This window comes from Schistocerca americana, chromosome 4 (genome assembly GCF_021461395.2).
Source record: "Schistocerca americana isolate TAMUIC-IGC-003095 chromosome 4, iqSchAmer2.1, whole genome shotgun sequence".
Taxonomy (NCBI): Eukaryota; Metazoa; Arthropoda; class Insecta; order Orthoptera; family Acrididae; genus Schistocerca; species Schistocerca americana.
Window position 1 is genome coordinate 666989648 of NC_060122.1, and position 24365 is coordinate 667014012.

A 24365-nucleotide genomic window follows, 5' to 3' on the forward strand; every position below is an offset into this window, starting at 1 on the left:
CATATTCTGCCTGTTTACATCTCTCTGTATTTGAATACGCTTGCCTATACCAGTTTCTTTGGCACTTCAGTGTATTTTTGCAGGCAGATTCAGTGGTATATGTGGATACTGTCTGTAAAATGTGTTACAAATTGAGTTAGTAGCAAAGAAGTAATAAATTAAAATGTCATACCTGTTGTTGAAGTTTTAGTGCATGAACAGAAAAACGTGGTAGATGACAAACGTTTTCCGTGGATTATTTTGTGGGAGACTGGGGGGGGGGGGGGGCAGTGAGAAAAAGTTTCTTAGATGTTTCAAAGTGTATGTAAAATTTGTTGTACATTGCTGAGTTATGACTACTTTGGAAATCAAGGTTTGTTGAATGTGACTACTTTCCATTTCATGCGATTTTTTTTAGTTGCACAATGTTTCTGAATTGATTTTGAAAAAAATATGGTTTAAAAATACACTACTGGCCATTAAAATTGATACACCAAGAAGAAATGAAGATGATAAACGGGTATTCATTGGACAAATATATTATACTAGAACTGACATGTGATTACATTTTCATGCAATTTGGGTGCATAGATCCTGAGAAATCAGTACCCAGAACAACCAGCTCTGGCCGTAATAATGGCCTTGATACACCTGGGCATTGAGTCAACAGAGCTTGGATGGCGTGTACAGGTACAGCTGCCCTTGCAGTTTCAACACGATACCACAGTTTAACAAGAGTAGCGACTGGCATATTGTGAGAGATCTGGAGAATGTGCTGGCCAGGGCAGCAGTCGAACATTTTCTATATCCACAAAGGCCCGTACAGGACCTGTAACATGTGTTCGTACATTATCCTCCTGAAATGTAGAGTTTCGCAGGGATTGAATGAAGGGTAGATCCACGGGTCGTAACACATCTGAAATGTAACGTCCACTGTTCAAAGTGCTGTCAATGCAAACAAGAGGTGACCGAGATGTGTAACCAATGGCACCCCATACCATACACCGGATGATACGCCAGTATGGTGATGACGAATACACACTTCCAATGTGCGCTCACCACGATGTCACCAAACACGGATGCGACCATCATGATGCTGTAAACAGAACCTGGATTCATCCGAAAAAATGACGTTTAGTCATTCGTGCACCCAGGTTTATCGTTGAGTACACCATCGCAGGCGCTCCTGTCTGTGATGCAGCGTCAAGGGTAACCGCAGCCATGGTCTCCGAGCTGATAGTCCATGCTGCTGCAAACGTTGTCAAACTGTTCGTGCATGTGGTTGTTGTCTTGCAAATGTCTCCATCTGTTGACTCAGGGATTGAGAAGTGGCAGCACAATTCGTTACAGCCATGCTGATAAGATGCCTGTCACCTCGACTGCTAGTGATACGAGGCCGTTGGGATCCAGCACGGCGTTCCGTATTACCCTCCTGAACCCACCGATTCCATATTCTGCTAACAGTCATTGGATCTCGACCAACACGAGCAGCAGTGTCACGATACAATAACCCGAAATCGCGATAGGCTGCAATCCGACCTTTATGAAAGTAGGAAACTTGATGGTACGCATTTCTCCTCCTTACACAAGGCATCATAACAATGTTTCACTAGGCAACGCCGGTCAACTGCTGTTTGTGTATGAGAAATCAGTGGGAAACTTTCCTCATGTCAGCATGTTGTAGATGTTGCCACTGGCGCCAACCTTGTGTGAATGCTCTGAAAAGCTAATCATTTGCATATCACAGCATCTTCTTCCTGTCAGTTAAATTTCGCATCTGTAGCATGTCATCTTCGTGGTGTAGCAATTTTAATGGCCAATAGTGTATGATTTTTCACGTGGGGTGGAGTATCAGCTTCTTAATTAATCATTTACCTTTTCATAAGCCATAACCGTAAATATGAAATGATGCTATTTATCAAGCATGTGCACTTGATTTATGTATCTTGTAGCAAATGGTAAGCTGCATGTACAATTTTTCAGAGCGTTTTGGACTACGCGTTATTGTGAGTTCACTGTTGATAAAGGTACAAAAACATTTTTGAAATGATGGTGACACTGATATCTGTCTTCATCCACAAGTAAATTCAAGTTATTAAATAGTGTCAATGCCGCATATGCAAGCCAACTGAGTCTGTGCAGGTTTAGGGCAGTGTCAGGAACACTGCAGGATAGAAAAACAAATTACTACAATCAGTGCAGGCCTATTATTGTATCCTCAGGTGATTTTAATTATCCGTGTTTCAGGAAACTCCAAATACATACAAATTTTTCTTGAAATTGAATGTACAATTCATATATGAAAGTAGAAGGGGAGATTAAATTCACGTAAGGTGAGATTTTGCTGTGGATTGACTATAATAAAAGGTTGTGACCTTCTGTTTAATGGGTTTCTATCTGGAGTTGACAAATGGAAGCACATTTTGTGGATGTTTCTGCATCTAAAGTAATTAATACACAAAATGTTCCTGTTTCCACTTTGTATTTTATTTATTTTTTATTTTAACAGAAAGAATAATGGGTGCATTTAGTTGGCATCAAACACTGCAGTCTAATTAAATGAATCACGGTCAATCGATACAGCTGTAGTGTTGTCTCCTTGTGCAGTCAGAACCAGTTTCTTGACTGACTGTTCAGCACTGTCAAAAGAATTTCCACTCATTGACAGCTAACATACATAAATACACAGGTGCAGTCACCAGTTGTTCACTGGCAACCAGTCTGAGCCATTGTACATAAAAATGACTTCATTGTTTTATTAGAATTGTTTTAACAATACTGTAACTTGTCAAGGTTCGAAGCATAGAAGAAATAGGAGGTTATGGTCTTGTACCTCTTGAGGAAACTGAAAAGTGTAGTACCAGAACAGTACCTTCTAACTGTGTACTATGCAATGGTCCACAGCCACATCAGTTATGGTCTGTTGTTTTGGGGCCATTCTGCAGGCTGCAAGAATGTGCTATTACTGCAAAACAAAGCAATGAGGATAATTATTTCAAGCGCCCCCCCCCCCCCCCCAAAAAAAAAAAAAAATAAACAGACCACTGTAAACCATTTTTTTCACCAGGTTAGGAGTTCTAACTGTTTACAGCCAGCAGTATATATTGAACTGCCTCTTCCACGTAAAGAGAAACCATGATATTTACAGAAAGAGAAATGAAGTTCACAACTACAGCACTCGCAACAAAGACAGTATCGACATGCCAAGGTGTCAATTAGCAGACACACAAAACAGCTTCCCAAAGGTGGCCCTAAAATTGTTTAATGCTCTACCTGATCACATTCAGTCTTTGCCATGGGAGCAGTTTAAAACTACTGTTTTGTGTAAGCTAAAATAGCAACCCTTCTACAATATTGAAGAATTCTTCTCTAGTTATAGTATAGTGTTTACTTGAGCTGCAGCTCAGTTCCATGACTCCAACAGCAACTGTTGCATTAAATTTCATTATATACTTGTATCTATTTTATAGTTGTTTTATTATTGTAATCTAATTTATAACTTAAATATGTCTTGCAGTATTAAATTACTATCATAGTAGAGTTATATTCATGTATTTTGATAATGTTGTATCTTGATGCTGTCTGTCCAGCTGTGGCTGGTGAATGACATAGAACTGGTAATAAAGGTAATAATAAAGGTATTCATATTATGTAATGAACCATAGTACTCTCCCAAATCTGCAGCAGAACAATCAAGAAAAATTTCACACAGACAAATTTTTGAGGGAGTATAAGAGCAGAAGAAAAATTGTATATGACAAAGTAAGATGAATTGGTGTACACTCACTGTTTTGAAGGAAAACTCTGCACAGACTTACATCATCCCGTTCATTATACAGAACTTCTTGTATTGTAAGTTTTACAAATATTTGCCTTTGTAGAAGAAGGATGTTTATCACACTCCAGAGACTCTTCAGGAAGTAACAAGTGTCATCTTCTTGGTGTGCCTTCATCAAAGCTAATTTGTCTTTTTTGAGCTGCTAAAATTCTGTTTCAAGTTTTTTTTTTCTTTTATCTTAATGATGCGGTACTTGGTAATTGCAACGGTTCATCAACTGGAGCTAATAATGACCTCTCAGAATGATCTTCATCTTGTGACACAGACTGAAAATTGAAAATTCTTGATATAATCTCATTTGGCTCAGTGGCTCTGTTTCCACTGACAAGGAGATATGCATCGGTCGTAGAATTAAAACATCTTTTAAGGAATTCATGTGGTGAAATCAAGGCCAAGTGGAATTGTGTTATGATGGATTTTTCCCTGGATCACCTAATCTCACTGTCCCAAGGTTTGTTTTAAGTTCTTCTCTGTAACTCTCTCAGAGGTGTTTCCATTTAGATTTCACCATTTTAACTGAAATAATAATTAAAGGATGTAAGAAGATATGGCTGTTTAATTCCTTATAGCTCCAAAACTAGAAAATTGATGGACTCAGTAAATGTCCATTTCAGTAACAATCAGAGAAAACAAATCTTCATGTATATGATTACAATACTTGTAATTTTTCGTCATCAACTGTGAAAAGTAAAGGAACTTCTTCTTTCTGCAACGAAAAAATTAGCTTGAGCAGCGACTCTTGTTAAAAACTGATGTGTACTGCAGAAAGTGAAGTGTAGCTTCACTGGCTCGCACTAGAAATGTTAAAAATTTTGAATGATTCCGGCAGGGCATGGGCTGGCTGCCAGTGTAAACACTGTGTAAAGGCAGGGTGAGTATCACCTAACGCACAGGGGTCGTACAACAATATAGAAGCACCACAAACACAACACATTATCACATCTAATACAGTGTAGGTAAAACATTGGCATTCAAAACAGCTTCCAGTCATCTGGGAATGGATAAATACAAGTCCTGTATGGTTTTTAATGGACTCTAATATCATTCTTCCTGCAAAATAATGACAAGTTCAGGTAACAATGATGGAGGTGGATAGCAATCAAGCAAACTTCTCTCAAAAGTATACTGCAAAGGCTCAATAGCATTGCTATGTGGTGATTGTGGTCGCCAGAGGATATGTGACAATTCATTCTCATGCTCATAAAGCTAGTCCTGGTCAATGTGAGTTGTGTGGACAGGGACTCAGTCATCTTGGAACACTGAATCAGCATTGGGGTAACAAATATTGTACCCTAGCATACACCTGATAAGATCAGCCAAAACAGTCAAACAATCCTTGGCAGTAATGTGAACTTGCAGAGTAAACACGGAGCCCATGGAATACCAAGATGTGGCTGCTCAAATCATCACCAACCCCCCCCCCCCCCCCCCCCACCCCTCCCCTGTCCTGTGTCAATTTTGAGATGTAATTTCAGCCAGAAACTGGGAACACTGTGAAACAATACTTATTTGACCAAATGACTTTCTTCCACTGCGCTTTGACTTCTGCACTGTGTTTTTCTGTTATGGACATTTGGTGTGTGGTTTTGAAATTTGAGCTTGCCCTGAAATTCCCTGCTTATGGAGCTCCCTTCATCTTGTTTGGTGTTGACATGGTTCCTGAGTGTGTCATTGGTTGTACAGTAACTTCTGCTGCTGTCATCCTCTTACTTTTTGTCACAGTCCCCTTCAGTGACTATCTGTCATGATCACTCTAACACACACTTTCATCCACTTTTCCTGTATACGGGATACATCTTCGATATGGTGCCTCATGAAACACTAAACAATTTGGCTACCTTGGTTACGGAAGCAACCACCATGTAGGCACTAACAATTTGTCCACATTCAAATTCACTTAGCTCCAACATAATGCACTCACAGTTACAGAAAACACTGTACTGACCACAACTGTGTGAATTCCCAAAGGACCAAACTGCTGAGGTCATCGGTCCCTACCACAACTGATACTTGCAATGCATAGAAGAGATTACACAGGAGTTGTTCGTGGTCAAATACAACAGCACAACCTTCAGGCTTGGCTCGCATTTGTGTTTAGATTTGAGCATGAATTTTTTGCAGTGTTTCCATATTTTTGTCAAACCTCTGTATAAGACTTGCTGTTGGGAACAAAACACTTGCTAGGTCCTTAACATTTGAAATGAACAGGTCAAGAATATTCCACTACGTGTATTTTATTTATATTGCAAAATGTGTATCATAATCATAATAATGAAGTCTTAACAGGAGAAAACTTTAAAGAGAAAAGTAAGAACCATAAAATCAACTGAGGGATTAGAAAGAGTCTGACACATCAGGAATTTTATTGCTTCTGTGATGAATTTGATTGAATGGCTGAGCTGGTAGCAATGGGAATTCATATCTGTGAAGCATAGAACGACACAGTTTCAGCAGTATATGGATCTCCAACATACAGATTCCAGCTGGTGGCTCATGAAGAAATACCAGACATTAGATGTTGAGTTTCTGATTCCATTTGTAAATGAAAAAGAATTTTGTGATCACACATTTCTGATAGAGCTCGATGTTCTTTTATTTTCCCTTATCGACACAAATTAATTATGAATGAAAGCAAATCATAAAGCAACCAGGACAGCTCTGACACATCAAGGGCCCCAGAATCACTCCTCTTGAATACGTTTTTATTGGAAGTACGAACAAAGGCTTTTTATTTTGTTCTGATTTGCCTTTGTTGTTTCCAGGTTGTTCTTATTTGTGAGGATCTATAGACAATTAATTAGCCTCACTCTGTCAGTATAATCCATGGAATTAACAAGCTAGAAAAAATGAGATAAAATTAACAATGATACTGTTCAAATTTTGTGTGTTTCTCACTGGACAACTTAGCCAGACTGTTAACATGAAGGTAAATTTGAATGTGTGCTAAAAACTGAGTCTTTCAACAGCAGGAAACAGTAAAACATAACACCAAATGTAGAAAACTGCAGAAAACAATTGCATGTGTTTCTCCTCCTGGGATGGGGAGACTGCTGCGCCTGCGTGCGGTGACCTGTGTGCACAGTTCAGAGGCATGCATGACTTTGCTCTGGTGCAAGCACCTCATTGCCTCTTTGTGCAGTGGTCACGTGTGCCTAATGTGCACAAAATGCTCCACAAGTGTAAATGCACCTTTAGACTGCCTCAAGACGCGTATACACAGTTTCTTGCTGTAATACTTGTCATACTGCATTAGACCTGTAACGTAAGATTATGCCTCTTAACGAGTAGATTATGACAGCATTTTAGATTTTTAAATTTGGTTAACAGTTGTAAGAAATACTGAAAATAAAATAAAAAAAAGGGGGGGGGGGGGGTTGTTGCCCCTGGAAGTCGTTAGATAGGCAACCTGCAACTGGATACATGTGTCACAACAGGCTGTTTAGTAATACAGATACTGTTCTTCTGTTATTACTTTTTTGGCCACTGAGCATATTTTCATTTTTTTTCCATTTGAATGAGTTACGTTTCCTGGAGGATGAGTATTCACTTTTTTCTGTTATTATCCTGTAAACTGCCATGTCTGTTTTTATCCAACTGTGATGGTTTTTTTTCTCTCTATTAGATGCTTTGCATATGTGAAGTGGCTAACATTCCCTTACATGTCCTTTGTATTTCATATTAAAATTTTTTGCTGTTTTTCCAATGTATTTTGAGTTTCAAGTCATATGTTATTGGAGTATTTTGTTTATTGTTCTCATATATCATGGTTTTTAATCTCTTTTGTGTTCTGCTATTTGTCTCAAAGAATATTTTAATTCTTTGTTTCTTCATGTTACCAACTTTGTATTTGAGCTGGTTGTGTTATGCTATGGTGTGCCATTTTGTATTTGTAATGTGATGAGTTTTGTGGCATAAGTGTGCATAGTGTGTTACTGTTATACATTGATATATCTGGAGTGCAATTATTTTTGATGTCTCATGTTTTTATCTTATTTTTAATGGTGTTGTATAGCTTGTGTACTATCATGCTGTTGTTTCGAGCTGTACTGATCATCATCTTTAGTTCCTTTGATATTTGTTAGATATTTTTGATTTTGAGGTGAATTTATAATACAGAAAAGAGCTCCCAGTGTAATGACTAACGTGAGAAGCTGAGAGAATTGCAGACCAAAATTCAAAGTTCTCAATAATTTAAGAGTAAAAAATATGCAGTATCTCTCTCTCTCTCTCTCTCTCTCTCTCTCTCTCTCTCTCTCTCTCTCTCTCTCTCTCCTCTCTGATGATTTAAGGAGTAAAGGTAATAACTCTCTGGGTATTAAAGGGGTTGAGTCATTGAATGGCTCATAAATGAAACTGAGAGTTTTGCTAGCTTTTGTGCAAGCTGTAGAGTGCACCCCCTCCCCCCCCCTCCACACACACACACACACACACAGTGTGTCCACTGACTCCACTGTCCTGGATTTGCAGCTTGACTGTAGTGAGCAGTTATATAGGATAGGATGGGGGAGGGGAGAAAGGGGGCTGGGATTGTGGAGGAGTGTTGGGGACATATGGTTGATGACTGGCTGGGGGCACAGCCAGCAGCTGCATGATGGAAATCCAGAGGGGAGAGGCAGGATAAGAATGCAGCTTGAGCATCAGCACAGATGAACGTGTGGATTGCATGGTGATGCAGAAGAGTAAATTGTGGGGGAGATTGCAGTGGAACGTGAGAATATGTGGAAGAGAGTACAGAGACATGATGAGTGAAGTTAGGGCCCCTAGGACAGGGCCTCCTGTGAAAGCCGTCATAACACATGCCAGCTCTGCTGCAATTTCTGAGCAGCATTATATGTGGGTTGAATACACAACAAGCTATCTACCCAGAAGAATGGCCACCACCAAACTGTGGCTGAGACCATAGTTGACCTCTAAGTGGTGGAAAACACTACTGAGTACAATGTGTTTGATTTCAATGGCTGATTCACAAATCGTGCCATCTGGATGCTTCCCCCCAACACTATCTTCTCTGAATTACATAGATCAGAATTGTCTTTGTAACATGTCATTATATCCTGTAATCCTCCTTGCCTTGGTCTCTGCTAGTCCCCTCTCCCACATCCAGTGCCACCCCTGTCCTGGGACCCTAACTCTGCTCATCCTGCACCCATATTCTCTTGACACATTCTCCTCTACTTCTATTGTTTCCTCTACCCAATCCATTCCTCCATGTCAGTGTATGCTGCATGTGCACTCTTACACTGGTGCAGTGCTGCAGCATACTCGTTTTGCTTATCGCTCTCAAATTCCTGTCTTATGTGTCTTCATTTTTCTATGTGCCCATCCACTTCCTCTGTTTGGTAAATAGTAACCTATCTCCATGTACATATCGTAGACCATCCTGTATTTTACATAGTATATAAAAGTTCATTCTGTAAAGATGGCATTGTATCTTCCATAATCCTTAAGAGCAGATCTTCATATTTGATTTTGTAGTTTGCTTTAGTTGGAACTCTTAAAACATATCCACTAATACAATTGTTTTTGATTTGTTTCCTCTTAGGGAGCAGCCTCAACAATATACCTCTGCAGAGGTAAGATTTTTATTATCATAACATAACAAATAGCTGTCTGGCAAAGATAACGTGTGATTAGTTGTGCTTAACATCTCTTAGATGTGTGTAGTGATAAGGAGAGAGTTTAGCCTATGGTATTAATTTTGGTGCTGATTAGTTCATCTTATATCTGCTCTCATCTCAGATAATGAAATGAAGTCATCCATCTGCTCCTCTCAAGTAGAACTTAATGTTTCTGATAATGTGGTTTGTATTGCAGAAATATGTTTCACCAACAATGAATTCAAACTGTGAAACAAAGGCGTCAAATGTAATATTGTTCCCGACAAAATACAAATAGTATTAAACTTTTCATAGTGACAAAAAAAAAAAAAAAATTAGTTTTCTACACAGCAACATGCACATATACAGATGACCGTACTGTCATGCACACAAGGTATGAAAGGGCAGTGCATTGGTGGAACTTTCATTTGTGCACAGGTGATTCATGTGAAAAGGTTGCTGATGTGGTTGTGGCTGTACAATGGAAATTAACAGACTTTGAACACGGAATGGTAGTTGGAGCTAGATGCATGGGACATTCCATTTTAGAAATCGTTAGGGAATTCAATATTTCTAGATCTACAGCCTCAAGAGTGTGCCAAGAATACCAAATTTCAGGCATTACCTCTCACTGCTGACAATGCAGTGGCAGACGGCCTTCACTTAACAACCAAGAGCAGTGGCATTTGTGTACAGTTGTCATTGCTATCAGATGAGCAACACAGCATGAAGGAACTGCAGAAATCAGTGTGGAATGTATGACAAACATATCTGCTAGGACAGTGCGACAAAATTGGGTGTTAATGGATTATGGCAACAGATGACTGATGTGAGTGCCTTTGCTAACAGCATGTCACTGCATGCAGTGCCTATCCTGGGATTGTGATCTTATTGGTTGGATGCTAGATGACTGGAAAACAATGACCTGATCAGATGAGTCCCAATTTCAGCTGGTAAGAATTGATGGTAGGGTTCGAGTGTTGTGCTGACCCCATGAAACCATGGACCCAGGTTGTCAACAAGGCACTGTGCAATCTAGTCATGGCTCCATAATGGTGTGGGCTGTGTTTACATGGGATGGATTGGTTCCTCCGGTCCAACTGAAGTGATCATTGACTGGGAATGGTTATGTTCGGCTACTTGGAGACCACTTGCAATGATTCATCATCTTTGTGTTCCCAACCAGTGATGGAATTTTTGTGGATGACAATGTGCCATGTCACTGAGCCACAATTGTTCATGATTTGTTTGAAGAACATTGTGGACAATTCAATCACACAACATGAATCCCACTGAACATTTCATCTCGGGGGCTCACAGCTCATTTGTGGATACATGTGTGGTGTACATGGGGCCCTGAGCTATTGCAGCCTTTCTTTTCTCCTGAGTTTCATTCCCTTCCCCATATCCAGTCCTTCCCATCCCATATCCCCCCTCCTTCCCCCTGCACCTGGTTCCCTATATGACAATCTGGCTATTTCCTCAGTTCTGCTATTCCCTTTTGTCTTGTGTCTCGTGTTTCCACTCTCCCTTTTTTATCTGATCCTCCTTGGAATTTGACCTCCCTTTCAAAATTGCTCCTATAGTGGGAGTCATTTGGGGAAGAACTCCCTCCCTAATATCTCTGTTGTGAGTTCCTCTCTCCCATCCCACCTTCCCCCCTTCCTTCCCACTGTAGACCTAACTTCCTCCTTGCTAGGTCACCAGAACATGTAGCCACTCTGTGTGGTGGAGCTGTTATGTACTCAAATGACTGAGCCCCCTGACAACACAGGGATCCCACTTCTGGTACCTGAGCTATTCCTGCTTTGTGTATGTGTAGGAGTTGCTGCTCATTTTTTTGAGGCATTGGAACTCCGGCAACAACCGCTGTCCCAGCTAGCCCGTGCCACAGCTGTGTGGCACCCACGAAGTGAGCACCTGATGGGAATGCATGGTACCAGGTTGGGCACTCTTCACCTGAAGCATGCTAAGCTCTTCCACAGCCACTTCTTCTGACAGGAACTTTTTCTCCTTGGTCTTCCCTTCTGGGGCCACGTCTAGGGAAGATGGCCAGACCCATTGACTTAGCATGAAGTCCTTTCTCTGCTACCTGGTTTGTTCCAGGATAGATAGGGTGACTTCCACTGCTACCAAACCTTTCTTTTTTTACAGAAAATATCAAAGATGAAGTTGACTCATTTAGTAAGACACAATCTGCTTCCCTACTGATCAAACCCTTTTCTGCCAGTCAGTTGGCTTACCTTTGTGCTTGCAAGTGCTTAGGAGCCATCACGGTGAGCACCACTCCTCACCAGTCCCTTTGTGCTTGCGAGCGCTTAGGAGCCATCGCAGTGAGCACCACTCCTCACCAGTCCTTAAATATGACCCAGGACATTATCTTCCCCTAGGGACCTCTTTCTTCAATCTGACGAGGAACTCATCATTAATCTGGTGTGGTGTTCATTTTGTTTGGCAAGTCGAGAAAGGTTCTAATGAAAAGACATTGATACCAGTGCTTTCATGCTTGCTTTTGATGGGAATAACCTTATGGAAAAGGTCATAGTTATGGTTTACCATTGTGCCATGAAGGCCCATATCCCACTTCCCATGTACTGTTTCTGGTGCCACTGTTTGGTCACATGTCTTCACGAAGTGAGGCAACTCCTGTTTGCAATGACTGTGGCTGTCCCTTCCATGGGGAGAATCCTTGCACCACACCACCCAATTGTGTGAACTTTGCTGGCATACATTTCATCACTCACTGGATTATCCAGTTTATAAAAAGGAAAGGAACATTCAGGGATTCAAAACTCTCGACTGCCTGTCCTAGTCAGTGGCCTAACAAAAATTCAACCATCTCCACCTGGTATCTTTAATGTCTAATTTTGCTTCTGTTGCATCCTTTCCTTCTCATTCCTCCTTACCTCCATCCTGTCCCTCTTCCTTTTCCTCCGCTCTGGTGGTTCCCATTCCCTTCACAGAACCACGCCTTCTCCTCAGCCGGAGAGGAAATCCTCTTCTCTGACACCTGCTGGGACTGGGGTTCCCTTTAAGAATGTCCCTCACCAACATCTCCACGAAAGAAGCCTGTTACATAGAGTTGGACTTGGGACCCACACTCTGTAGGTCTCAAGGTCACTTCTTCCCTTTCAGATCTTTGATATTGCTGCAACTTGCTCACTTAGTGCCCACACCTCCTCTCAACCTTCAAAGGTGAGAAAGATGTGTAAGTTTCAGGATGATGCCCATCTTCGACGTTCCAGGGGGTGTTGTCCCCTCCCTCTCAATTGGGGTTTTACATTCACAGATGTCACTGTGTCCTTACTAGTAACAGACATTGACTGATTGCAGCCTATTCGACAGTCATCCAGCCTCTTGTACTACTGTCCTCTAATGAAACTATAATGTTTACAATCCTCACCTTCTGAAATTGCAGTCTTTCTTTCTCTCTACTCTGTAGTTTGTAATGCATTGTCGGAATCTCATTTTGTGGAGACTCCTTTGCTGACTCTTCATTGTTTCCAAACTTTCTGCTGGAATCAGATTTTGGCCCTTTGTGAGCCTGCAATAGTGACTGTGACTGTAAATTGGTCCACATGGACGTTATTAGTTCCTGGGTTCCTTTTCATACTGTGCTAGAAGGGGGAGCCATTTGGATCCGTTTAGACTCTGTGGTAACAATATATAACTTTTATCTCTCCCCATACTGGCCTCCTTCCTGCTCTTCTATCCCTCCTTCAACAGCTCTCTCCCCCATTTCTTCTCCTTGTTGAAGACCTGCTGACTGGGCTAGATCTCTGCCTGCTCAACAGTGGAACCCCCACACACTTCGGTGTGGCACACAACACTTTCGCAGCCATTTATCTTTCCATCTGTAGCCGTGGATTCCTCCCCTCCATTTAATGAGGAGTTCTTGACAATTTGTGTGACAGTGATCATTTTCTGATCATCTTACCTTTTCTCCAGCATCGCTAACCTGGACACGCTGTCAGGGGGCCTTTACTAATGTGGATTAGGATGCCTTTTTGTTGGTTGCCATCTCAATCATGAGGAGTTCTTGACAATTTGTGTGACAGTGATCATTTTCTGATCATCTTACCTTTTCTCCAGCATCGCTAACCTGGACACGCTGTCAGGGGGCCTTTACTAATGTGGATTAGGATGCCCTTTTGTCAGTTGCCATCTCAATCACTCCACTTTGTGACAGCACTGATGAGTTCATATGGAGTTTGAGTGACACCACCCTTTCGACAGCTGCTTTGCTGATTCCTTCTTCCTTGGGTTATCCCCGATGGAAGACTGCCTCTGAGTGGACCCCCGAAATTGCTGTGGTTATTAAAGACTGCCATTGTGCCCTCCAGTGCTACAAATGACATCCATCTTTTGACCACCACTTGGCCTTTAAATGGTTTTGTGCCTGAGGGTGTTATCTTATTTAACTCCAGAAACAGATTTATTAGTAACAATATGCTGCTGCTGTAGGGCCGCGTACTCCCTCTTCACAGGTATGGACGAAGCTCAGGCACATTTTTGGCCACAGTCTTCCTACAGGTGTCCCAGCAATTTCCATGAATGGTGTTATCCTCAACAGCCCACACACTATTGATGACCATTTTGCTTGGCATTTACCCAGGCCTCAGTGTTGGTCCCACTTTCCACCCACATTCCATCTTCTCAAACACTGTGTGGAATGACTCCATTTATCTTTTGTTCCCTGCCACCTGGAGCCTTATAATGCCATTATTAGTGAGTGGGAATTTGCCAGTGCCCTTGCTCTCTGCCCGACGCACCTCCTGGACTGGACCAGGTGCACGACCAAATGCTTCTACATTCATCAGTGGATAGTCAATGTCATGTACTTGCCCTTTTTAATATATCTGGAATGAGAGGGGATTCACTTCCCAGTGGCAAGAAAGTATCATTATTCCAGTTTTGAAATCGGGAAAACTGCCTCTTGAGTTGGACTGCTATCATCTGATCAATTTAACCAGTGTCCTGAGCAAGTTACGTGGATATATGGTGAGTTGAAGGCTGTATTGGATCCTTGACTCCTGGGATCTTGTGGCTTCAACCCAGGGTGGTTTTTGTCGAGGCCACTGTACTGCAGATGATTTAATCTACTTGGAATCTGCTATCCGAAAGGCTTTTGCCTGGTGTTAAAACCTTGTTGCAATCTCCTTCGATATGCATAAAGCTTATGATACCACATGGTGCCCTCACATCCTTACCACTTTACATAGTGGGCCTCCGTGACCTGCTCCCCCTTTTATTGGAAATGTTTATTCATGTCACACTTTTCAAAAACAGGCTGGTGCCTCCCATAGCAGCTTCTATCTGCACAAGAATGGTGTTCTGCAGGGTTGTGTTTTGAGTGTCCTTCTCTTTTTAGTGGCTATCAATGGTCTTGTGGTGGCTGTGGGGTGTTCAGTGTCCTCTTTGTATGCTGATGATTTGTGTATTTACTTTTGTTCGTCAGTGATGGGCGTTGCTGAACACAGACTGCAGGGAGCAACACACTGAGCGCAATCTTGGGCTCTCATTTATGGATTCCATTTTTCAGCTGCCAAGACCGGTATTATGCATTTCTATTGCAACTGCACAGTCCATCCCCATCAGGATCTGTACCTTGATGACCAGTCCGTCAGTGTGGTGGACTCTCAAAGATTTTTGGGACTGGTCTTCGGTGCCCGGTTGGCACGGCTTCCCCCTTCTTCGTCAACTAAATTGTATATGTTGGTTGCACGTCAACACTCTTTGATGCCTCAGCAACACCAGCTTGGACATGGACCACTCTACTCTGCTATGACTGTACACAGCATTTGTCGAGTGCCTTCCAAATTACAGGAGTCTCACATACTGTTCAGCATCACCTTCGACATTACAAATGCTGGACCCAATACACAACTGTGGAGTACGACAGGCAGCTGGTGCCTTTCTTACTAGCCCCATGTTCAGCCTCCTAATGGAGGCAGGGGTTCCACAATTGCAGGTTCTGCTCCAGCAATAGTTGATTGCTTATTCATTAAGGATCTGCTGCTCTCCAGAGCACCCAAACTACCGTCTCCTCTTTCCAGATATAAAGATTGACCTCCCACAACAGTGGCCCACATCTGGGGTTATGATTGCCATCGGCATCCAGTCCCTTTTCTCTGAAGTCTAGCTTTCCCCTCTGTGACCTCTTCTCCAGGCCCACTCATGTACACCTTATGGTTGCATCCCTCGTCCACAGCTCTCTCTCTTGACCTATGAGAAGGTCTGAAAGACACAACTCATTCTGAGATCCTCACTGCCAATTACTCTCCATTATTGGGACGTTTTGGGTGTCAGAAGTAGTCTATACTGATGGCTTAACTATTCTGGTGGCTTTGCTAACATTCATGCAGAATGTAATGAACTCCACTCCTTGCTTGATGGCTGCAGTGTTTTCACTGTGGTGTTTGTAACCATCTCTCATGCTCTGGGGCATATCTGTTGTGGCACCGGTGAGTCCTTCCTCACCTGTAGCAAATCGTTTAGCAGTTAACAAGCTCTTGACCAGTGTTACCCTTACCGTCTCCTTGTTATGACTATCTGGGATTCCTTTTTTGCTCTGAAATAATATGGACAACTCAGTCGTCTTTGTCTGGACCCCAGGTCATGTTGGGATCCCAGGGAACGAACTCACGTGATAGGCTGACTGGCCAAATTGACTACCGGTAAGCCACCTCTTGAAATCGATATTCTGAAACTGGACCTGTGATCATATAGGATGTGGAATACAGAATGGCATAGTGTGACTTCGCTGAAGCAACTGCAGGTGATAAAGGAAATCATGAATTTGTGGAGGTTCTCCATACAGGCCTCCTCCAAGGACTTAATCGGCCTTTGTCAGCTCTGAAACTCATGGTCATCTCATCCATTGCAAGAATCTGCCCCACTGTCCTGTGGCACATCTTGCTGGACTGTCCTAACCTAGCCACCCTGCTATGGATTCTTAAGTGTTACTGACGCAGCACCCCTGGTGTTAGTGGATGACACCTAAGTGGCTGACCTGGTTTTACAGTTTATTTGTGAGGTTTTTATTTTTTATTCCATTCTGCGGGGTATGTCCCCCATTGCATTTTCTGCCTTTGTGGGCCTCTGGCTGCTCCATGGATGGGGCACATCACCTGCCTTTCTCTCTTTTCCCTACTTTTTTCCCCCTTGTTTCTTTTTCTAGACTTTGTTGACCTTCAGTAAACCGTGTGGTTTTCTTTCCTTGGGTTTCATGCACTAGGTGCTTCTTTGGTATGTGGTTTTGTTGAATTGCCTGTTCCAGGTATGAGAGAGTGATGATCTTGTAGTTTGACCCCTTCCATCATTAAGCCAACCAACCCATCAGACATTTACAGGACAGGGAGAAGTCAGTTCATGCACAAAATGCTGCACTGGCAACACTTCCACAATTATGAATGGCTATAGATGCAGCACGACTCAGTATTTCTGCAGGGGACTTGCGACGACTTGTTGAGTCCATGCCACGTTAAGTTGCTGCACTTGCTGGGCAAAAGGAAGTCCAACATGATATTAGGAGGTACCCCATGACTTTAGTCACCTCATTGCATATCTGTATTACCAACCAGTAAACTATTTAAGAATAATTCTTGTGCTATGTAGTGAAGTAATAAAGATCCCTTTAGTTAAAATTTTTGTAAAGACTAGTGACATATATGAACAGCTCTGCTCTTAAGGAAAAATAAAGTAAACAAAAAATTGCCGTAACGATGTCACAGTAGTTAATTGCATGAATGCTATCTATTAAATTTAATACTCAATGGAAAAGTTGAGATGGAGTGATGACAATATTATGAAAAGAATAGATTACTACTCGTCGTGTAATGGAGATGTATAGTCGCAAACAGGCACAACAAAATGGCTGCTAAACAAGCAAGCTTTGAGCCAAAGGTCTTCTTCTACAGTTGAAAACACACATATTCACTCATGAAGGCACAACTCGCACACATGACCACTCTCTCTGGCCGCTGAGGTCAGACTGCAAGAAACTGTGCGTGATGGGAAAGCAGTCTGGGTGGTGGGATTAAGTTGGAGACTGGGGCAGGGATGGGGAGGAATAAAAGGGCAGGGCTGGTGGTCAGTAAAGTGCTGCTTGTGGGAACATACAGGGACATTGTGGGGAGAGGGTATGGCAGCTAGGTGCAGTCAGGAAATTAGATTTTAATGGGGAGGAGTGAAGGGGGAGCAGAAAAGGGGAACAGTCAAGAGGCTGTGGGTGCATTGGTGGAGTAGAGGACTGTGTTGTGCTAGAGTGGGAGCAGGGAAGGAGGTAGGTGGGTGAAGGACAGTGGCTGATGTTGAAGGCCAAGGAGGTTTGCGGGAACATAGGATATATTGCAGGGAGAGTTCCGACCTGCACAGTTCAGAAAAGCTGGTGCTGGCAAGAAGGATCCAGATGGCGCAGGCTATGAAACAGTCATTGAAGTGAAGAACATTGTGTTGGTAAGTGTCCTTAGCAACTGGGTGGTCCAGCTTTAGCTCTGCCTTCGATGGTTTAGATGATACTCATGACTGGGCTGGAGTGGGTGGTGGGGGGGGGGATGTGTGGGACAGGTCTTGCATCTAGGTCTATTTCAGGGCTATGAGCTACAAGGCAAGGGGTTGGGAGCAGGGGTTGAGTAAAGATGGACAAGGATAATGTGTGTGTTCAGTGAATGGTGGGATACCACTGTGAGAGAGGTGGGATGGATAGTGGGTAGGATATTACTCATTTCAGGGCATGACAAGAGTAGTCAAAACCAAGGCACAAAAAATGATTCAGTTGCTGCAGTCCTGAGTGGTACAAAGTCACTAGGGGAATTCTCCTTGTGTGTCTAGATGGTTTGACTTGGGGAGGTGGTGGGTGACTGGAGAGATAAGGATCAGGAAATCTATTTCTGTATGAAGTTGGGAGAGTAACTTTGGTCAAAGGCCTCGGTGAGCCCATTGATATATTCGGAGAGGGTCAGGTCATCACCACAGATGTGATGGCCACAGGTAGCTAGGTTGTATGGGCGTGACTTCTTGATATGAAATGTGTGGTATCTGTCGAAGTGGAGGTATTGCTAGCTGTTGATAAGTTTGATGTGGATGGAGGTACTGATGTAGTCATCTTTGCAGGTGGACACCAACATTGAGGAAGGTGACTTGTTGGGTTGAGGAGGAGCAGGTGAAGCAAATGGGGGAGAAGGTGTTGAGGTTCTGGAGGAATGTGCATAGGGTGTCCTCACCCTTGATCACAAAGATGTCATCAGTTAATCTGAATCAGATGAGGGGTTTGGGATTCTGGGTGGTTAGGAAGGATTCCTCTAGATCGCCCATGAGTAGATTGTCAGAGGATGGTGCCAGACAGGTGCCCATTGACATACTATGGATTTGTTTTTATGTGATGCCTTCAAAGGTGAAGTAATTGTGAGTGAGGATATAGTTGGTCATGGTGACCAGGAAGGAGGTGGTAGGTCTGGAATCTGATAGACATTGGGAAAGGCAGTGTTCAGTAGCAGCCAGTCCATGGGCATTAGGGATGTTAGTGTAAAGACAGGTGGCATCAATAGTGATGAACAGGGCACCATATGGCAAAAGGACAGGAGCTATGGAGGGTCGGTGGAGGAAATAGAAGGGTAGGTTGCGGGTAATAGGCTGAAGGCATCACACATGCCAGATCTATTTTTGAACCTAGAACCTCACGTTTCACAGGCAACACTTTTACTGTGTAAGCTATTCAAGCAAGATTCAGAGATAGCTTTTCACCAATACCCTGTACCTACTTTTTAAACTTCGTAATTCTCTTGTATATCTTGTAAGTCTGGCACTCCTGGAAGAAGGATAATGCAGAGAAAAGGCTTAGTCATAGCTTAGGGGATTGCTTCGAGAATGAATCTTTCACACTGCAGTGGAGTGTGCACTGTTTTGAAACCTGGAAGTTTAAAACTTTGCACTGGACCCTAGGATGGGGCTAAACCATTTCTCTGCATTTATCCTTCCTTCCAGGAGAACTAGTCTCACAAGGTATGCACAACTTCTGTGTAGTCTGGATGATGGGAGAGAGTTACTGGTGAATTAGAGCTGTGAGCGGCAAATCATGAGTCGTTCCAGGGTATCTCAGTCACTAAGAGCGTGCTGCGAAGGGAAGATTCCGTATTCGAGTTCTAGGCTGGCACACAGTTTTAATTTTCCAGGAAATTTCAAAACAGTGCACACTCCACTCCACTCCACTCCACATTGATAGTTGATTCTCAAAGCATATAGTTCCTTATGAGCAAAAGTTGTTAATATCTCATGTAAATTACAAGGTGTACAACTTTGCTTCCACCATTTGCCGATAGGTGGCGACAATGGTAAGTAGCAGTTGAAAGAAACAGATCACAGACATCAGGCAGTTAGCTTGGACCTCGGTCAGCATAACTTCATTCTAACATCAGTCGATTTGTGTCTGCATCATAAAATTGTTCTTGATTGAAAATGTCAGTTTATGAGCCTAATTCTCATCATTTGCGGGAGGTGTTACTGTTTTGTTTCAGTATGAAGGAAACAGCGGCTGAGTCTCATCAAATGCTCTCAAGTATGTATAGTAAGGATGCTATTAGTGAAAGAACATGTCGTGAATGGTTTCAACGCTTAAAGAACGGTGATTTTAATATCGTAGACTGGCATAGTGGTGGAAGAGAGAATGTTTTTGAAGATGCAGAATTGGAGACATTGCTGAGTGAAGACTCGCATCTAACTCAAGAAGAATTGGCACGATTAGTGGGAGTGACACAGAAAGCCATTTCAAAAGGTCTCAAGGCTATGGGCATGATTAAGAAAGAATGAACTTGGCTCCCGTGTGAGCTGACACCAAGAGACTTTGAACGGCATTATGTGTTTGTGAATAGTTGCTTCAGAGGCAAACATGGAAGGGATTTCTGCATCGCATTGTGACTGGGGATGAAAAATGGGTTCATTACGATAACCCTAAATGCAAAAAATCGTTGACGGCCAAACTGAATATTCACAGCTCCAAGATCATGCTCTGCATTTGGTGGGACCAGTTCGGCGTCATGTACTATGAGGTGTTAAAATCAAGTGAAACAATCACGTGTGCTTGTTATTGAATGCAATTAATGCGTTTGAGCAGAGCATTATAAGACAAACGGCCGCAATAAGTGAGATGCACGATAAAGTGAATTTGCAGCACGACAATGCTTGATCCCATGTTGCAAAAGAGGTCAAAACATACTTGAAAACATTAAAATGGGAAGTCCTTCCCCACCCACCGTGTTCTCCAGACATTGCTCCCTCTGACTCTCACCTGTTTATATCAATGGCATGTGGCCTGGCTGACCAACACTTCCGATCTCATGAAGAAGTCACAAATTGGATCGATTCATGGATCACTTCAAAAGATGAACCATTTTTTCGACACGGGATTTGTACACTGCCCGAAAGATAGGAGAAAGTAGTGGCCAGTGATGGAAAAATACTTTGAATGATACATGTGCAATTTGTTTCATTAAAGCCTCAAATGCTGGAAAAAAAAGGCAGAAGCAAAGTTGTACATCTTGTACGAAAATCCTTTTGCTCACCTATATGCAGTGTATTCAGTCACTTACATATTACATTACTTTTACAGTGTATATTTCCCTACAGACTGAAATGTGATATTACCAGACTCCTTTACAAAGAGGTTATTAAGATAAATAACATAGTGAAAAGTTTATCTACATAAGAACCATAACATGCCTGTCTCAAAATAAAATACTTTGTCAGCTTCAGTTTGGATTTCAAGTGTCTCTCCAAAGCACGTGTCATTTTTCAATTCACAATGAAGATAAAATGTTGCTATTAGTATTTTTTTTGTAACTTACCAAAAGCATTTGCTTGCTCAGAATACACTATTACCCTAGAAATATTATGGTATCAGAGATCTGGATGCTAACTGATTTTCGTGCTATCTAACTAAACGGATGCAGAATGGCTCATTAAGAAACCCAGGGCATGTATACAGTGAACCTGCATCTTCATAAAAAGAAACAATTACTATATGCATACCACAGCGATTAATATTGGGTGTGCCCTTGTTCTTGTTATACAGGGTCAATCACAAAATTTGCACCGCAAATATTGTGCAAATGGAAAACGCTTCTGCTGTGCAGTTTTCATAGAATGGATTGGTAGTCAGGGGCTCATATTGTTAGCCAAGTAAAAGATTATAATAATACTTAGAAAGCATCTTTTTGTGCAAACATACAATGGAAAAATGACTATTGATGTTAACGAACCAAGGGTAATGTAAGTTAGAATGTCAGTTTTGTTTGTTCCAGGATTCTAGTGTGAGTCTTTTATGAGATATCGTATTTTGAAAAGTTTTAACACCGACACTTTTTTGTGCCATTCAACCTACATATTTGATAGGTAAGATGTTGTTTTGTTTGCTTACAGTTTTGCTTACAGTGTGCTTGTGTGTTCCTCGAGTGCCTTGCAACTTGCTAGTCAGGTATTGTGTGACAGCCCAAGCAGTAGCTCATGAGTCAACAATGGTATTTCCAATGCAGAAGAAGCCAACATACTCAAGGAATACGGAGAATGTAGGATGAATGCAGTTTATTCTTGTACAGCTATGCAATAAGATATCCCAACCATCTTGGCAGTTATTTTATCACCCTCTTCAACCAGTTATATGAAAGTGGCAGTGTAACACCTAGACAACATAATAGAAGAAAACAAGTGATGACAGAAGAGGAGAAAATTAATGTTCTTGCTGCTGTTGCAGTTGATCCGTATGTTAGCTCCCGTGCAATCGCAAGAGGAAGTGGCATGAATTAGGCAAGTGTCCTACACATTCTCCATTGACGTTAAGTTCCAGCCATATCACATCTCTCTCCATCAAGAGCTCCATAAAAACAATTATGAGAATCGAGTTAACTTCTGAACATGAGCTATGAGACAGGATTCTCCAGATGTATCTTGTATCTTTTTTGGTGATGAAGCTTTATTAACCAATGATGGCTAGATAAACTGCCGAAACATGCACTATTGGTTTTTTGACAATCCCCATTGGCTTCATCAGGTGGAATGTCAGCGTGCACAGAGCGTAAACATATGGTGTGGGATAGTGAACCATCAGCTCATAGGCCCATGTTTCATAATGGAACACTGAATGCGCATAAGTCTCGCTGCCTCCTAACAGACCATCTTCCACTGATGCTAGAAGATATTCCTCTCCAGATTAAGAGGAAGCTGTGCTACCAACATGATGGCTGTCCAGCACATAGTGCATGAAGTACTACAGCATATCTTAATGAACTGTTTCCAAATCATTGGACTGAACACTGGGGCCAAACAAGCAAGTCTGTACTGCACAAGGTCCGCCCACACCAATGAAATTATGTGTGAGAGGGTGAATCAATAAATAAAACCAAAATATTCCAGATTCATAGGTGTTTGTATTGATAAGAGTCTGAACTGGTAGTAAGTGTTACAGATCTTATTATATGTGTTGACTCTGAGATCTTTGCATTGAGCATAATATCAGATTTTGGAGACGAAAATGTCAAAAAAGTCAAAACTGCAAATGTAAGTTGTCAAAACAGAAATAAAATAATCTTTCATAATTCACCACCTTCTTCCTTTTTTGTATTCCCGAATTCCACACCACTCATCTCTGTCCTTTATGATCACAATAGTGAGTGGCATTATTTTCTTGTTCAGTTATTTTAATATAATGTGTTTTCTGTAATGTGCAAATTAACAGTGTTGTTGCTCATTGATAATGAATTTATCTTGGAAATTAATATTACGTTAGTATAAAGAACAAAAGAATTGATAAACCACATTCATCAATAATTAGGTGTTCAAATTGCTGGAGTTGTCTTAACACAAATTGAAGCCATGATATAATAGTAGTAAGTTTAAACAGGAGAGCTACTGGCAGAATTGTAAGTTGTCAAAACAGAAATAAAATAATCTCCCATAATTCGCCACCTTCTTGCTTCTTTTCATTCCCAAATTCCACACCACTCAGCTGTTTGGAATTCAGAGGTTTCAAGGGGGTGGGGGGGTGGGGGGGACATTGACTATGCTCCCATACAAATTTAATTGAAAGGTTTCTACTTTGAATTTCTCTTTTCCATTCAGCTCAGTCAGAAAGAATATTGCCTGCAAAAGACAATGTTCTGAGTTCAAGTCCCAGTACAGCACATATTTTTAATCTGCTGGGAAGTTTTGATTGAAAATAACTTTTTAATTTAATCTAATGTGCTAGCCAATAATAATACAGTGTTACTCTCTAACGATAATTTTTTATTATTTCTCTTTATCTGAATGTAATGGTCATTTTGCAGCAAAAAATAGGAAATAAAGCATCAGTGTCAGATTTTGAGGATAAAGTTGTGATTCAAAATTACCAATCACAAATTTCTCTATGGAAAAGTAAGGCGTTAGAAGCAGAAGCGAAGGTGAGAGAGAGGTCATGCATTAATAATATGTTCCTAGTGATATGTTCCTGGTGTTAACATATAGTTTTTGTAAATGTTTTATAATTTCAGATAAAAAAACTAGAAGAAGATGCCATCAATAAAAAAAATACTCTGAGTGACTTGCAACAGCAATTTGCAGAAAGTCAGACTTGCTTGGATTCAACACTCAAGGAGAATGAGAAATTGTGTTCTCAGATAAAGGCACATGTGGAACAGATGTCTTTAAAAGATAAAGAAATTGAAAAAATCAAGAAAACTATACTTGATATGGAAAGGGTGAGTGAATTTTCTTCGATACCCATGTGCTGTTATATTGCATTGCATCGCGTGACTTGTATTATAACAACTTAAATTTATGAATTTTTGTAATATTACTTGCTAAGATGAATTAAGTTAAAAACTAGTCCCTTACCTTAATTACAGTAAATTGTAACAAATCTTTCAACAAACATCCCTTAACAATATCAATATAAACAATAGTCAGAAATAATTTAGTGTCAC

The 24365-nt window shown here is 41.5% G+C and overlaps 1 protein-coding gene across 3 annotated transcripts in view; it reads left to right on the forward strand.

Annotated features, from left to right (window-relative positions):
- The window catches only part of LOC124612937 (synaptonemal complex protein 1-like), a 500344-nt gene that overhangs the window by 20292 nt on the left and 455687 nt on the right, over positions 1-24365 (forward strand). For all 3 annotated transcript variants that reach the window (XM_047141436.1, XM_047141437.1, XM_047141438.1), the window contains exons 4-6: positions 9360-9390; positions 23730-23843; positions 23934-24140. In XM_047141436.1, the coding sequence (XP_046997392.1) occupies positions 9360-9390; positions 23730-23843; positions 23934-24140 (352 nt within the window). The remainder of the gene's footprint in view (positions 1-9359; positions 9391-23729; positions 23844-23933; positions 24141-24365) is intronic.